This window comes from Kwoniella shivajii, chromosome 4, assembly GCF_035658355.1.
Source record: "Kwoniella shivajii chromosome 4, complete sequence".
NCBI lineage: Eukaryota > Fungi > Basidiomycota > Tremellomycetes > Tremellales > Cryptococcaceae > Kwoniella > Kwoniella shivajii.
In genome coordinates, this window is record NC_085911.1 from 721,113 (window position 1) to 737,783 (window position 16,671).

General features: G+C 43.5%; 6 protein-coding genes across 6 annotated transcripts; 4 read left to right on the forward strand and 2 right to left on the reverse strand.

The window, feature by feature from the left end:
* Nucleotides 1-3,817: 3,817 nt before the first annotated feature.
* Nucleotides 3,818-6,147, forward strand: IL334_003242 (uncharacterized protein; the record flags this gene model as incomplete). The annotated part of the gene is made up of 2 exons (XM_062934978.1): nt 3,818-5,083; nt 5,140-6,147. 2 exons carry the CDS (start codon nt 3,818-3,820, stop codon nt 6,145-6,147), a joined length of 2,274 nt encoding a protein of 757 aa, XP_062791029.1.
* Nucleotides 6,148-6,680: 533 nt separating this feature from the next.
* On the forward strand, nt 6,681-7,848 carry IL334_003243 (uncharacterized protein; the record flags this gene model as incomplete). The annotated part of the gene is made up of 6 exons (XM_062934979.1): nt 6,681-6,749; nt 6,835-6,954; nt 7,047-7,109; nt 7,177-7,225; nt 7,296-7,417; nt 7,534-7,848. 6 exons carry the CDS (start codon nt 6,681-6,683, stop codon nt 7,846-7,848), a joined length of 738 nt encoding a protein of 245 aa, XP_062791030.1.
* Nucleotides 7,849-7,950: 102 nt separating this feature from the next.
* On the reverse strand, nt 7,951-8,486 carry IL334_003244 (uncharacterized protein; the record flags this gene model as incomplete). Its single annotated transcript, XM_062934980.1, has 4 exons — nt 7,951-7,981; nt 8,066-8,188; nt 8,246-8,291; nt 8,369-8,486. 4 exons carry the CDS (start codon nt 8,484-8,486, stop codon nt 7,951-7,953), a joined length of 318 nt encoding a protein of 105 aa, XP_062791031.1.
* A 330-nt stretch (nt 8,487-8,816) lies between these two features.
* On the forward strand, nt 8,817-12,141 carry IL334_003245 (uncharacterized protein; the record flags this gene model as incomplete). The annotated part of the gene is made up of 14 exons (XM_062934981.1): nt 8,817-8,876; nt 8,973-9,140; nt 9,267-9,386; nt 9,440-9,583; nt 9,666-9,960; nt 10,033-10,154; nt 10,214-10,498; nt 10,560-10,661; nt 10,717-10,826; nt 10,890-11,031; nt 11,089-11,243; nt 11,304-11,607; nt 11,721-11,861; nt 11,929-12,141. The coding sequence occupies 14 exons, from the start codon at nt 8,817-8,819 to the stop codon at nt 12,139-12,141; spliced, it is 2,361 nt and encodes a 786-aa protein (XP_062791032.1).
* A 359-nt stretch (nt 12,142-12,500) lies between these two features.
* IL334_003246 (uncharacterized protein) lies at nt 12,501-14,390 on the forward strand (the record flags this gene model as incomplete). The annotated part of the gene is made up of 8 exons (XM_062934982.1): nt 12,501-12,591; nt 12,684-12,758; nt 12,814-13,087; nt 13,266-13,371; nt 13,464-13,531; nt 13,633-13,742; nt 13,875-14,029; nt 14,130-14,390. 8 exons carry the CDS (start codon nt 12,501-12,503, stop codon nt 14,388-14,390), a joined length of 1,140 nt encoding a protein of 379 aa, XP_062791033.1.
* A 234-nt stretch (nt 14,391-14,624) lies between these two features.
* On the reverse strand, nt 14,625-16,638 carry IL334_003247 (chlorophyll synthesis pathway protein BchC; the record flags this gene model as incomplete). The annotated part of the gene is made up of 12 exons (XM_062934983.1): nt 14,625-14,790; nt 14,859-14,876; nt 14,948-15,043; nt 15,155-15,324; nt 15,433-15,703; nt 15,763-15,833; nt 15,942-15,955; nt 16,013-16,100; nt 16,179-16,273; nt 16,325-16,349; nt 16,417-16,470; nt 16,528-16,638. 12 exons carry the CDS (start codon nt 16,636-16,638, stop codon nt 14,625-14,627), a joined length of 1,179 nt encoding a protein of 392 aa, XP_062791034.1.
* Nucleotides 16,639-16,671: the final 33 nt, after the last annotated feature.

The window sequence follows — 16,671 nt, forward strand, 5'->3', positions numbered from 1 at the left end:
GATTTTGATCAGATAGTAAAAAATTCAACGCGTCTGATTTTCCGTAAAAAATGGAGGACTGGAGATATATAGGAGAATTTGAAACGATTTTCCCCCAGATTTTCACAGTTCATAGGAAATCAAACGCGTCCTGGAATTTCCGATAGGCGAAACTCTAATTTATCTTTCATAGGCCGCCGGAGAAAGCTGCCCCCCACTCTTTCTCTGCGTAACGAAACGTTTTCATTGTCAAATGAAAAGGAGACAGAGACAAGCCAGGGCAGAGATGATTCTGTAACGATGGAGCTGATTCCGTTTTTCTCACGCGACAGGCCGTTGAAATGGGGTCATTCAAAGCGATGTTGTGTAGTCCAGACTTTTTCCAAGAAATCGGTCAAATGATCACTTCGCGGATGACCTCGTGAGCAAGCAATAAAACTTGATTCCCTATATTATTGTTATGCAGACACATGCACAGCTCTTCCCAGACTTCGAAGCCCGTCGCCGAACTTGAAAGGTTGTACGTACTCGTTCTCAAGCGCAGTGCTAGTGAAAGAGCCTAAATAATGCGGAGTTGAACAAATATAAGGGAAAAATCAACAAAAATTCGACGCCACGTCATCGACGTCGATCTCGGATTCAAACTAAAAGATCCGCTAAGTAAAGCAGCTCGGGGTTGAAGAGGCTTATTTTTTTTCCAAGGTCTGATTCCTGGTGGCGTAAAGCTTTACATATGTGTATTGGACAGGGTTGATACCAATTGCGATCTGCAAGAGAGATGGTCGGTCATTGCATAACTGTTCTTCCCAGGATGATCCACTTGTAAGAGTGCATGTCTCTCGACTTGTGGCCAATCCATTATCAGATTGACCAGTGTGTGAGAGATTAGTGCCAGGTCGTACAAAATATTGGACCTGATTCATTCAGCCAAACGATATTTTGAGCGCCACAGGATCTACGTTAGCAATTTGCCAATTTCTTAATCCCTGTGCGTGATCAATTCGGCTTGGCTGTCGAATGTACGGTTCAGTGTGTTCATCGAGATGGATACGAAGGTAACGAGTATACTTGGTCTGCTTTGCTTGCTTACACTCTTCGTTACATGTGATATATCCCGTGTTGCGATGGGATCGGTCGATGGCACAATGGCTGATCAGCGAGAGGAAAGACTGTGAAAATACGATTGTCATGAAGCGAAAGTCCCAATATAACTTCCGTTCCGGGCTGTCGGATGTTTTCCAAGAGATCAAATCGTAACGTGGTCTCGTTATTTCATCTTCTTCTTGGCTTCCTCGTCTGATAGTCGATCGACTATCCCGTCTCCTGATCTACCGGACCGAAGAAAACTCGATACAGGCTTTTTCTTGCAAGACGAGCTGTCGATCATTACCAGGGATTCATTCAACTTACTAAAGTTTTGGCTTTCAGACCTTGAAAACGCAATCCATCTCATGTCATCTGATTACGTTTATTCAAGATGAGGTTGATAAACCGAACCGCAGTCCAAGAAAATGAGTTACTATCAACGAATATAACGAGAATTTAAGCCGCTAAAATAACGTATAAAGTTTAATTTACTCTATCATAATAGAATAAAAAAGGAACCACCTTCTACCATATGCAGGATCTCTTACTCGAGTAGTCTTCGCATGATACGCTACTATAGTTTACTCACTTATCCTTTTACTCAAATTTGCAGAGAGTTCTTTCATTTAGATTAAAAATCAGATGCCAAAATCCCGGTCAGGGTTCCTTTGCTCACTCTCATATTGTTAGGCATTTTTACGATACCTATAAAGAAAAGTCAAAAAAGTCAACCGCGCATGCTTTTCTTCCCGTACAGCTTTTTCCTTCATATCTGGAAAAAAAGTTAGGTAACGATATATCATCTTGGTATATCTATTAAGTTTCCTTCATAGATGCACAGTAGTTCAAGTGTATCCATCTGAGCATTGGAACCTCTCAAATGAAGGTTTATGGAATATCTCATAAATACTGAGGAAAAAAACGCCATGTAAACCTTCAGGCTTTTTTCAGTCATCGAGGGGGGTTGTGATTATAGAGAAAGGTAATTCGTAGCCTCTGTCAAGCAGGCTTTCGGCAAACACATATATCCGTCAGGTTTCAGATAATCGGGGGGCCAGGCTAATCGATCATAAAACCTTGCCATGATACAAAAGAAATGTCTAAACCTTGTATACCTCAGTGTGTGGCAAACCGATTGAGTGACACTTTCCAAAGCCAAGATAAAGACCTTGATCCTCTTCTGAGTCTTCTTTCCCTTTCCTCACATCATTCTTTGTATCGGCTATTGGTATAGCAACGACGACGAATAGCGTGTTCGACAGTAGTACATATTAACAGCATCTTGATTAGTAGTATATTAGTAATAATCCCACAAGTCGGTCTCGGGCTCTTTCGGTTTAGATCCAAACGCCCCCCGTTTTTACTTTCTGAATTTTCAGGGTAACACAGGTCAAAGACAAAACTACCAACGCTGTTACTGATTTTTGTCTAGAATCCTGGATTCAGTTACAGTTACACCGCTAGACCGACCCGTCCTATCCTGTCCTATCCTGCGACCTATTGCCAAAGCCTTACGCCCTACACACCGTAGCTCAGTGCAGTTTGCTGGTCCTAGCGATAATAGTCGTAGTACTACTGGCGATTCAAATCCAAGTCAATTCAATCCAATTCAGATTGATCGCTGTGATTCAATTCATTAGTTGGTCAACCTGCTACCGCATCATCCTGTAAAAACATACGAGTCATATCGTCTATACATCTTTCACTGCGACCCTTTCAGCCAACTCCGCGTCTATCGGTAGACATCGAAGAGACGGAAACGGGCAGGATCAATCAAAAACCGCACAGACATTCTCAGCATTGACCCCCTCCCTATTGCTGTGTATAGCAAACAGATCATCCAGGGACACCGTCACCATCATATCATCGTTCCCATCAAAAAAAAACATACAAAAAAGAAACAAATCAGAGAGTCCAAGTTGGGGGGTGTACTACCGGTCCCTGAGTTATAATCTCGAAATTATACACAGTGAGTAAAAACTCTTACTACCAGCTCTTCTGCATCATATGCCATCTTGCTACATGAAGCTTGTCTCATTGCTTCAACCATCTTGCTCATCTCCATGCGGCTGTTGCATGACCTTTCCTGATCGTCGTCTGCGCAGAGCTGGATATTCTCTGCTTGTATGACAATCGTCTGTATAGCTAATCTCCATGCGTCCAGGTAGCGAGATTAGGGTAGAAAAGGGATCAATTAACAGAACCAATTTTCCTCTTCTCCTTTTACTGGATCTGTGTGAGTGTCCCGTATCTGTCTCTGCTCATTACATTCTGTCATAACATCTCATCAAGGCATCACTCTCCTTCTCTTGCCTCTCTCTTATATATATCTCCATGTCTACATCTGCAAGATGATCGCTGATAGTGATCCCTCTCAATTTCAATTCATTTAGCTCACAAGTCTCCGGTCTCGAGGTAACTTTCTTAGAGTTGGATTTGTCTTGAAGTAGTAAAGGAAAGAAACTGGACGAAAAACCTTTCGTTCACCGAAAGAAGTCAAATTGTAGAAAAGATCCAGTGAATCGTGACTCAGATTTTGTTTCACCACAAACCAGGTATGTTTGAATCAGGTCTCTTACTATCCCATTCAGTTCTGCTCGGCAAAACGAGTAACCCTCAATCCCCATGTCATTCTTCCATAACCGTCATGACTCGTATGCTAACGGAAACTTAGTCTGATCATTGTTCTTTTCATCATTCTATCAGCCTGTCTCATTTACCCGTCCACACTGTCTAGCTACCTAACATCATCATGACGTCTACTCCTGTACCCGCGGCCGATCAAGAACAATCTTCAGACACACCGAAACGGCATAGGCATGATACCTCTATTCCCGATTATGAATCACCTTCGGCTTATTTAGATAGTACATACGTGTCAACATCACCCAACACCCCTCACGGAAACGAGGTGAAATATGATCATATCGCAATCACCGAAGGCTTGGTCGCTCATCATCAACCACCGCAACATCCCGTAACACTTGATGACCCTTACGCTTTTCAATACACGGGGTTCCCGACTGATCAACGACATCTTCAACATGAAGAGTATGTACCTATGCAAGAACAAATCACACCTCCTGCACCTTCCAGAGAAGAAGACGATAGAACTCCGGTCGTCACTGAGATCCAAGCGCAACCAATCAATTTACCTTGTCCACCTAATATATCGGGTGATAGAACCATTAGAGCATCGAATCACAAGAAACCACCTCTCATGTCTCCTTTTAAGACTTTTCCAGATCATCAACAACCGCAGCATCAACAGCAACAACAACAGCAAATGCAACAACATCAGCAGCAACCACAATCACCTGCATATCCATTACCCATAGAGCATCAACAATATCTAGACAATACTGCAATGTATTACAGCCAGCAACCAGGTTTCATAGCTTATCCTCAACAAATATCTCCTTCAGCACCCATGAGCTTCGCTCAGTTTCCACCGCCACCTCACTTTGTCAATATGCCACAGCAATTGAATGGAATCTACCCGGCAGAAATGTATCAACCACAACCTCAATACGCATTTGCCGGTCCTCCTAGAAGTCGGAATGGATCACCTACTTCCAGCATATCTTCTTCCGCTGTTTCCCTAGCCCGCACCGCCTCGACTTCTTCCGATTTCCGTGCTACTCGACCCAAAGTAAAGCTCACGTATGAGGACAAAAGGAATATTGTTAATCTTCATCGATCGAACAGTTCTCTGAGGCAAGAAGATATCGCTAGAATGTACGGCGTTGATCGAAGCACTATTAGTAAGATCATCCTGTCGTCTCATAGATGGACCCAACCTCAAGAACCTCCAGCTCCTCCAGCGCCTAAAGTCCCGAAAACTGTCGGAGGCAGATTCCCCGCTGTAGAAGCTAAACTGGATGAATGGTTTGATACGCAAATCGCTGCTGGTCAGGATGTGCGCGACAATATAGCTAGGGAGAAAGCAAAATCTTTCGCTAAAGAAATTGGATTCCCTATGGATAGATTCAAGGCTTCCGCAAAGTGGCTCGATAAGGTGAGACAGCTTCCTTTCCTTGTACTTTACGAATGTGCTAACGCCTGATGTCACAGTTCAAGGACAGAAGGCGCGCAGCTGGCAAACCTGTTCCCCTACAACTGGATTACGGTCACTTTGCATACTCTGCACAACCTTATCCCATGATGACCTCACCGATGGAAGGTGGTGTTCACCTCTCTCGATCTCAGTCGACCATCACCCTTTCGTCATCCGATTCAAGCGGTCAAGAACAGTATCAACCTCCTGTATACCTTCAGACAGATAGCGCACATTCACGTATGGGTTCCACACGCTCCGAATCTGATCTTCTCAACAGCTACGATGTCACTCCCAACTCCAGGTCACGATCTCAGTCTTCCCCGCAAGTCTTAGGCGAACCTGGCATGCAATCCCCTTCCTCGGGGAAAGTGTTAAAGCACAGACCTACACCAATAGCCTTGCAACGACAAAACTCTTTCCACGGCTCAAGTCCATCACCACGTCGACCACAAGGTTTGAGCCGAACCAATTCCATCCAAGGCAGTGCGAGAAGACAAAACAGACCATTGAGTTTGGCTGCATCTGCGTTTGGATTTACAAATGTGGATCCTACCTCATCATCACAATCACCTTTGCAATCCCCAACACCCAGTCATCATTCACGTCAAAGATCAGACGTATCAATCGCAAATGGATTTACAGGCATGACTTTGTCACCACAGGTCTCCGATAACGGTGAAGGTATGATGCCCATGTCAATGTCATTAGGTACAATACCACCTTTGACACCGATAACTCCCGCTCAAGGAAATGGTGTGGGTCATAATGGAGTTTTCGCAAACACAGAATATGGTGAATTCCAAAACGAACTTCCAATATCATTACCTATTCAACATCAACAGATTCAACAACAAATGCATTATGCTACGATGCCAAATAAGCATTACATGTCACATCATCAACATCAACAACAATTTCCACAAGCATATATCCAGCAACCTGGATTAATGTATCCTCCAAACGATTTTGGTCCTCCTCAAGGTTACATGATCCCTCAAAGTCAACCACAGCAATGGCAATAGCATTGTCACAAGCCAGTATATCGCCTCTCCCACATCATTCTGTCTTTATCACATCTACCATACCAATCACGCACACACTCTTTCAGCTCGCATAAACAAGGCATTCTCGCATTATTGTTAATTTTCTCTTATTGTTTGTCTTTTTATAGCATTTGGGAATGTTTCTTACATTGATAGAGTATTTAATGACAATCATGTATTAAATGAAGTTTCATGTACAAGGGTAGTTATATCAAGGTACGCCCGGATGTCGTTCATACCAAATTGCTTCCCAACACGACTGCGTGCAACCCATCAATTTTCTAGTGTACCGTGAATGAGATTATGAGACTGGCGGTATATTTTCTTCGGCCGGGTTGAACATAACCGGACGAAACACAAAGTTAAGATTGCTGTCAACGTTATTGCGTGCTTCTCCTTATCTTTAGTGTGCAAGAGCGCATCTGATTTTACCCATGAATTTCTACTACATCTGCTTCTCAGAGTGAGTCTTCAGACTCTAGACACGAGGGGTAGTCTTCCGCGTGATCACGATGGCATCCAAACGAGAACCCTTGAGCTTCGACCTCCAGGAACAACTGGAAGAGCTGGCAACGTGTGAAGTGAGTCACACTTCTTCTAATTGACCAACCTCTGTTATGAGCATCCAGCTTGTTGAGTTTCCGGGTGTTTATTATGATTTGATAGATATCCGATGCTTTGGTCAAACTAGGGTATAGAACTGGTGGACATATCCCACATTTGAATATCTATTCTCCTCGTGAAATCGAGAGAGTCAGACTCGTTGGTCGTGCATTCACAGTCAAGGTGAGAATCAGGTTCACGCTTTCGGATCTCAATTTTTATGGGATCTTGTAAGCATCTGGCTCCAAAGACTGATCCATAATTATATTACAAAGCTGGTAGAACAAGAAAAAACAGGAGAGGAAGGGACAAATGGACCTAAAACACAAGAACATTTCGTATGTTAATTCCCAAATTTCCTACCTAATTCATATAAGGTCTCCTGACTCGTATCATCCAACATAGGTCGATGCTGCTCCAGAACAAAGTATAATGTTGATTTCTCCTGATTCCGGCAAGTCACCTGTGCTTGCATATCCAGTATGTATCAGAAAATGGGTAGAGACTGATGCTCTTTACGTTAGCCCATCGCGCTGCATGTTGGGGAGGTCTGATGTCCACCGCAGCTAAGTCAAAAGGTATGAAAGGTGCTGTCATCTTAGGTGGCTGTAGAGATCTGGCCGAACATAGGCAGCTCGGATTTCCAGTTGAGTCTCTATTCCTAGGCTCCTTGCTATAACACCTTGAAGTCGTGATCTTTGCTGCGATTTTACGAAATGATAAAGGATAATTACTGATATACCTGGATATTCACTACGCTAGGTTTTCGCACAATTCCATTCTACGTTAGGTTTAAGGACGTTTCTTCGACCATCAGAATATGATATCCCACTCGAAATACCTGTTGAGTCAATCGTCGAACCTCGGACTGGACTTGAAAACAAAGGGAAGACGATCGTCAATCCAGGTGATATCTTAGTAGGAGATATAGATGGCGTCGTAGTCATCCCTTTTGACAAAGTTGAAGAGGTCATCAAGGTAGCCCAAGAAGGTAAAGCAGTCGATGAGAAGGTGAGGATTGATCTGGAAAAAGGTAAGGGTGTTAGAGAAACTATGAAGAAATGGAGAGGTACATGATAAGCCTAGCACAGGGTATATTGATGCATGATAAAGACTAGAAGCTACGGTACATTATACAATTTGATAGAGAGAGGAGGGACATGCGGTGACTGAATTGTTTTAAGCTTCGAGGAAATCGGCTGCTGTTAATCTATCCGTACAGCATGCCATCAGCTTGAGTAATATACTTTGTAGGAGAAATTTCCCCGGCATACGATAGACGAAACCGACTCACAGTTCCAAAGCGATGTAAGGATCAATCCTATCTGAAAAGTCTTCTTTAATATCTTCAGCGTTGAACTCAGCATATTGTACTTTGTATGCTAAGTATTCAATGACTTTGAGAAGTATCACTCCTCTACCAAAGACAATATATTAGCCTTGTGTCAAAGACATAGTATAAAAAGAAATTTACCGTTGTTGGATTTTACAAGTCTTGTTCTTAGCTTCTTCGAAAGCGGCTGTCATTTTTGTAGTAATTCAGCATACAAGTTGACACGATGACCTGATTAGGTTCGCTAGAAGAGCTCATACTCACCTTCCTCGTCCAACATCGTTTTCAATGTTCCACTAGCTATAGCGATTTTCTTGGAGACCACGAAAGTATATCCATCTGATGATTCCAGTAAAACAAAATCTTCTTCCTCTTGTGACATCGTGATTTGAAGGTCAACCGGTTGAGCAGTGTTTTACAATGTAGTGGTCTGCGTCCGGAACAGAGATGAGATACGAGAATTCGTCATATCTCACTTCATCATGAACGCGATTTTGTACCCAAGACAGTGAGAAGGATGCGGACATCACCGCTCGGACCCCATGTGTAGTGAATGAACCGGAGCGTATGACGAACAGAGTGAATGAGATGATGTTGACAGTAGTATTGAGATGATCCTTTTCCTGTTAACCATTCGAGCCTGTCACCACATCATCAAATACAAGAGCAGCCAATTGGCTATCTTGGAACAGGCAGGGATTTCACCGGCAAGATGATACGAAAACAAAGACCGACGTTTACCAGCTCTGAGCTGGAGATGCAGCTGCAACAAGTGAGTCGCCATATACCTCAGCGGCTTCCACGCACAACACCTCACTTCATGAATAATCGTCTGGAACTGACAGTATCTTCATTTCTCTCGTTTAAGATCAACCTCGACCCCACCTCGTCTACAACGGAAAACCTTGAAGCCCTAGCACCGTTGATAAAGTCTATTCAAGATACGGATTCTGAACAGCTGTATCTCAGAAGTCTGGATAAATTTGTGGAGGAAAAAGAAAGGGAGATCGAGCAGATATGCCAGGAGAATTATGAGGTGATCAAATCTTCTCTTGTCCGATAATCCCACTCTGTAGGAGCAGATGACATGTTATCATTTTGGGTTTACACGGAGGGTGTTATAGTAACGATTCTCTTACTAATGTCATGCGCACCAATATAGGATTTTGTATCCTCCGTCTCAACATTGCTTACAATACGACAAGGGAGTGGACATTTACGACGTAGGATAGGGGAGTTGGATGGTCAAATGGGGGACGTTGGAAGAGCTTTAGGCGAGAAGGTTCGTTATGTTCTCGACTGTCAAATAGGAAGAGGTTAGCTGATTTATCGTAGAAACGGGCATTATTGGAGCAAAAGAAAGTAGCAAGGAATATGGATGATGCGATTGAAACTTTGCAAACCTGTTTAAGGCTGTTAGATCTGGTGCATAGGGTAGGGGAGATGATTCGTGAAGGTAAATATTGGGGTGCTCTAAGAGTGAGTATGACTATATTTTCCCTAATTCACTCTGATATTCCTCCACTGACATATACAATGCTGATCTGGATACAACCGTTAGTCAATCGAAGACCTGTTGCATCTGACTCCCCCTTCGATATCGCAGACGCCTTTTTACGCTCATATATTATCATCTCTGCCTTCTTTGAGACTATCGATCAAACACGCTGTCACTGCCTCAACAAAATCATGGTTATTTGATGTGAGAGAATCAGGTGCAAAAGTAGGTAAATTGGCTTTGGAACAGATGGCTCAGAGGATAAAGAAATGGCGTACAAGACGTGAAAAGGAAGGCGGTGTGAGGTTGGCCAGAGTAGGTGGACCCATGGAGTTGGTTCACAATGAAAGAGTCGAATGTAAGTGATGGCATATCTGTCTTTTCTGGGGTCGATGAAGAAGAAGTACTGATTGTTGACGATGTACACCAGTCGATGCATTGGATAACGAAGATATCAAGGTCGATTTCAAACCTCTATATCAATGCATACATATTTATGAAGCTTTAGAAAGTAAATCCGAACTGCAAAGGAGTTATCAGGAAGATCGAAAAGTGAGTCTAGCTTTTCTGGGCTGAGCGTTGACTTCAGTTCATGCTTACTGTCCGCATAGACGCAAGCGACTCTCATTCTTACGTCTCGATTATCGACCACACCCGAAACGCTGCTTTCAACTTTGCCTCTGTTAATGCAAGAACTCGTAGGATTTTTCATCATCGAATCGCATCTTTTACGTACCATGCCTGATTTCAGGACGCAACGTGATGTCGATGAGTTGTGGGACGAGATGTGTAGAAGAATAGTCGAAGTCGTTGGCCAAGGTCTGAAAGGGTGCAGCGAACCTGAGATCTTCTTGGAAAGCAAAACGAATGTATTGTTGTTTGTCCAGACCTTAGAAGTGAGTTCGAGCCCTCACCTAAAAAGGTTATGCGGTTCGAAGCTAATGAATGAGGTTAAAGGGGTACGGATATAATATCACTGAGCTCAATGGACTCCTCATTACTCTTTTCGAGAGATATTCTGAGCTCCTTTTGAGAAAATTCAGTACCGACTTTGATCAGGTGAGCTTTACGCTGAGAATTTCGATTGGGGCGAAGCTAAAGACTTCACCTGCAGATCGTCTCGGAGGATGACAATCAACCTATGATGGTGAATGATCAAGAAGAATTCGATCAAGTAGCTGGTGTATGCTGGTTAGCCCCCGGAGAGATGGAATCGCTGGCTATGTCAGTCATGTCCCGTGTCTTTCCCCATCGTATCTTGGCTGACAAACAACCGCGATGGTGTAGGCAAGGATTCCCTCAAGCTATGCCTTTCTCCCAGACTTATCCAATGTGCTGTATCAATATCCGAAATTTTGTCGACCAATTCTACCAATTTACCGACGGTGTCGCTCAACAACATCTGGATATTGATGAGGTATTGAGAAAGGTACATACGATAACTTGTCTTCTCAATATAGATATATACTGATTTCGAAACGAACAGTCACTCGACGGACTACTCTCCGATCATGTATCAAAACAAATCGCAAGGAGATTACAAGCGATGTCGAACTTATCTCAAATAGCTCAAGTGGTCATCAATCTTGAACACTTCAGCACTGCATGTGACGAGCTCGAAGGTGTTCTGATGAATCTCAGGTAAGCCTTCCTCTCCGGTCATGCTCTGCATTATTGACTAAATTTCCGAATTCTCGATAGGGCATCGCAACGAGGTGGCCCAGTGCACCTGACATCTTGCAAATCATTCTCGGAAACCCTGGCGGCTGCCGAAAAACGTATAGACAGCGTCATCAATTCAAAACTTGAATCTTTCTTCGAATTAGCAGAATATAATTGGTTACCTACAAGACCTCAATCGACAGCAGCCGAACCTTCGACATACGTTTTCGAAATGATCACTTTCTTGACTGCTTATGTGGATAGTGTATTAATCGGATTGAATGAAGGTGTTAAGACAAGAGCTTACCAGAATGCCCTGGGAAGAATAAACAAGTGGCTGATGGTGAGTGCCTCAGAGAGAGAGATCCGGCTCCGACGTGTGCGATGATTGGACATGAGAGGAGATTTTACTGTAATTAAGGATCTTGTACTGATGATTGTTCTTTCGCTATACAGGAAACGCTATGCGGTAAGGATGTTACCAGATTCAACGAAATGGCTTTGGCAAGCGTATTAGCAGACGTCACTTTCATTGAAGCCGAAATCAGAAGACTGGATAAACCAGGGCTTGACAGAGTATTTGATGAGGTTAAGCATGTGAGTCGTAAAATCAGAGTTACGGGTTACCCAATACAGAATCACACTGATGGAAAGCTTCATTTAGACCATAAACATCATTCTATCCGATGCAGTCTCGGCGTATATGGAACCTTCGATTCGATCAATGTCATATTCTTCAGTCAGACCTATCAGATTAGCTGTCATGTTAGCTAAGCTGGGTAAAGCTCATGCGTTGGGAGGTGTTCAAAGCAGTATGATGAAAGCTGAACGAAGAAGACGAGAAGCTGATGAGGTCGCTAAGTTGGCTGGGAAATAGGGAGATGGGCGGTGAAAGGTGGGATCAGATTGACATCTGGTCATATGGATGTACTATATCGTTGTATCTCATTAGAATATTGATCGTGCATGGACTTTCATCATTCAGTTGACTTTAATAGGAACTGATAGAAGAGGTCCAGAATACTGGTGACATCATTCATCCGATCGATCAGGCACCCAAAGGAATACCTTTTGCCGGTTAGAAAGATTATCTTCCGCAGAAGATGTGAACGTTGACAGCAAACGATCTCGGACTACATTTGATTTGCACACCTATCAAAAGGGTTTCAAAGTCGTGCAAGGACGATAAAGACTGTATATATTGCTCACACGCATCCTATCTTCATTTCATCCACCATGATCACTCGTCGTCTAGCTTCAACGGTAACGACTTCACCTGGCGACAAATCAACGAGGAAAATTGTATTAGTTGGTGCTGGATTCTTGGGTATGCTCAATTTCCTTCTGAGCTTTCATTGCAGTTCTCGGATGAATGGGACCGAGCATACGAGTAACTAATCTCCTCATCACCTGGAATAGGATCATACATAGCTAAAGCGTTGGTCGCTGACCCAAGGAATCGAGTCCTGCTCGTTTCGAGAAATCCTCAAAAACGTGAGTTTGAGTTCATGCCCACCTCGTCGACCCACTGATGGGAGTTGTTCACTAGTCCATGCAAGTCTATCACGTCTCGGGTCCCAGATTCTTCCTCCACAGTCTACCGATATAACCTCGCCTGAAGCTCCCGAATCGCTTAAAGAAGCGTTCAAAGATGCTTCAGCTGTAGTATCAATGGTTGGACTTTTAGTAGGATCAAACAAACAAATGGACCTAGTCCAACGACAAGGAACAGAATACGTATCTCAAGCGGCTAAAGAATCTGGTGTCAAAAGGGTTGTGGGCATAAGTGCAATTGGTGCTGATGAAGGTGGAGTAACAGCTTAGTAAGTTCAGACCCCTTCCCATCCTACCCTCATCTGCTCTCCCCCTTCTCTCTCCCCCCCCCCCTTTTCTTCCCCCAGCCCTACCATCCTTGGCAATGTCAGATTCTACTTTTGCGGCTAACTCCGTACTGATCTCAATATCACCTCCCTATTTTCCCCAATTCTGACATGTGGCTAGCTGGAGGACAAAAGCTTTAGGCGAAAAAGCTATATTCGAAAATCACCCTACTGCAACTATCATCAGACCTTCGATAATCTTCGGACCTGCAGACTCCTTTTTCAACGTGAGCTTCTTTTCAAACTTCTTCACGTGATTCTAGAATAATTACGTAGTCTCGCCATATGGATTTTCATCGCTGATGCTCTCACTTGTTAGCGATTCGCAACTTTAGCTAAATGGTTGCCTTTCTTACCTGTTTTCGGTGGTGGTCACGTCAGATTCCAGTGAGTCAGGCCTCATGCTGCGATATCGCCCGTTCAATAAGGACAGTAAAGCGTTGAACATACCAGAACAACGCAAGGCTGATAACGTTCCTCCCGTTTAGACCAGTATATGCCGGAGATATAGCTAGAGCAGTCGAGATTTGTTGTCGTGATGAGCCTGAGGTTGTGAGACAAGTAGGTGGAAAAGTTATTGAGGCTGGTGGACCGGATGGTGAGTTTTGAGCTCTCTGCCATACCTGTCGCTCTTCACCTTCTTGCCATCACCATGCAGCAGATGACTCGCACGAAAATCCCAAGGTAGCCGCCCGGACCAGAATGTCTATATATACTGATTCGTAATTAGTCTTCACATACAGGCAAATAATGCAGCTCGTGCTTCGATATTCGGGATATGAGGGAAGTAGAGCGATTATAAGTCTCCCTTTCTGGGTAGGAAAGATACAAGGGTTTTTCTTGGAGAAATTACCAGAAAATCTGTTTACTGTGACTCGAGATCAAGTGAGCTAGTCTCTCCTGCAAGCTATTCCCGAAACGAAAGTCCTTTTAAGAGCCTTCCATGCGTACTATAATCTGCTAATGAGAGTGGTCACATATTCAGGTCGAACAACTACGTGAAGACAATATAGTATCACCGGCGCCACCAATGTATTCCCTTTCTTTCCCGGATTTACTGAAAGCTTTCCCATCTTCATTACCTTCTTCAGCACCGCCAGGAGATGCAGGATTAGCCAGTGTAGAAAAAGTTTTACCAACTTATCTAGGTGTTCAAAATAGGGAAGAAGGGAAAAGGACTCATGGTAGATCAGGTGGTCAAGGTTTGGAGGATATCAAGAAGATGTCAGGGATAGGGAAGAAATGATGTTTCAGAATACTCATGGGCTGATCGCAAACAGAAATCAAGGTAGTTTTTATGTAAAAATTCCATTAGTCATCTGAGAGCAAGGTCTATGCTAGTCTAGACAATATGTAGCAGTACTTCTATTTTCAATAATATTATGGCTGTAATTATTTATTGACAACTTTTATCATACACATACAATAGCCTGTTGAATTGCCCTTTCTCCTACTCCTTCTCAATCCGAAGAATCAAATATTATTCCGGGCCATCGATCACGCATTTGATCACAAATTTACCATTCTTATCTTTACCAGCTTTAGTGATTTCAAAGGCCTCCAACGCGTCTTTGAATTTGAATGTATGAGTTAAGAGTGGTTCAAGATTTACTAATCCTCTATTTACCAAATCGATCGCGAGGGGACTGCACACGCAGAGTCAGTTACGCTGATAACGCATTGTCCAGACTTGACTGTCGACTTTAAAACTCACTAATCTCCATTCCCATATCTGAGCATCCAATAGATGATATTAGCAACCGTCCAGTACCGCCCAGAGCGTTAAAACCACTCTTTACTCACCTCCATCCACCCTTAATTTGAACCTCATTGGTGGTGATCCTGAACATTGGCACTTGAATATCGGGAGGTCCGAAACCAGTTTGAACATAAGTACCTCTACAATCATCACATTGTGTTAGTGTGCCTGTTTTGAAGCGAGCCACAATTCGATGGCATCGGGACATATCTGTCCTCAGTAAGAATAGAGAGCACTTTACCTCAACTCACCCAGGTTTGATAGCGTTCAATCCCATTTGGATACAAACTTCCGCTCCTGTAGCGTCAACTACCAAGTCGATCGATCCTGGGCCTCTAGTTGGAATACCTAAAGACAATAAAAGATCCGCTGCCGCTCTGACTGAATATGCAGGTCGAGGTTCATCCGCATTTGGTTTGATCTGTTTCATTATCATCCAGACTATCATCAGCATTCCGGCCAATCTCCTATTCGAGAGAGGAAATCTGATCGATCGGCAAGACCCGTACCTATGGTCAAAATCACTCACAGGAATATAGACATCAGTCGCAGCATAATCTTTCGCGAAGTTTAACCTCTCTTCATTTATATCAACAGCAACGATCCTATTTCCTCCTAAACCTTTGGCCACTGCCATAGCTAATAACCCGACAGGTCCAGCACCAAAGATCAAAACGTTATAGCCTGTTCTCATACTTCCTTTATTGGCGACGGCATGTACGGCGACGGAAAGAGGTTCCATCATTGCTCCATACTCTAAGCCGACGGACTCAGGGAGTCGATAAACCAAATCTGCTGGTCTGCGAATATACGACATGATCAAGTTAGCCCATTAGCAGGAAAGGATTGTACTACTGACAATTTGTAATATCGCTGCAAAGTGCCTCCTCTAGAAGGAGGATAAGCTGCGAATACCATGTGCTCGCAGATCTGCAAAGTCCGGTGAACATCAACATCATCCTTTCGTCTGATTCAAATTCATTTGAACGCCAATTGGGGAATTGGGGAACCATTTAACAGGTAAGGAGTCATGCGTACCTGATAGCATCCACCTAAAATTGTTTTGATCAGCACAAGTTTTTCTCGGTCATTGGACTTTCCTCACACACCTCTGCAATCCGTACACATTCTACAAGTGACTCCAGGTTCCAAAGCCACTCTATCACCCAATTGCAAAACTCCCTTACTGACTAATCCCTTTGCAGCGTCCTTACTTTTCCCATCAGAACTCAATTTCTCAGCGAGCCGATTCGCTTCATTGGCTTGAAGAGCGACGTTAGCACCAAGCTGAACTAGTACGCCGGCCGATTCGTGACCTAGACACATTGGCTCTTCAAGTGCTACTAGACCCATTCCACCGGTGTTATAAACTGCATAATGAAAGATAAGCTACTGCTTCAAAACCAGAAGTGAATGCTTACAGTGGACATCCGAGCCGCAAATACCCTTGGAGAAATGCAACCATTAGCTGAACATATTTATATTTTGGACTGGAGACAAAAAGATGACATACGGTCTTCTTGATTTCCACTAAAACTTCATCGGGACCAAGCTCAGGGATGGGTTGCTAGACAGATTTGAGTCAACTTCGCGCAGCGAGGTGGAGACTTGTGACCTCACTCACCTCCTCGTATCCTGTCTTGAGTTTATCATATAGTATGAAAGCTGGATTATCCTTGGCTGCAAAGTCTGCTGGATGGGGTTTGCCCTCCGGTATAATAGCGTGAGAAGACATGATCAGTGATCGTGATTCAAATGATACGAGATG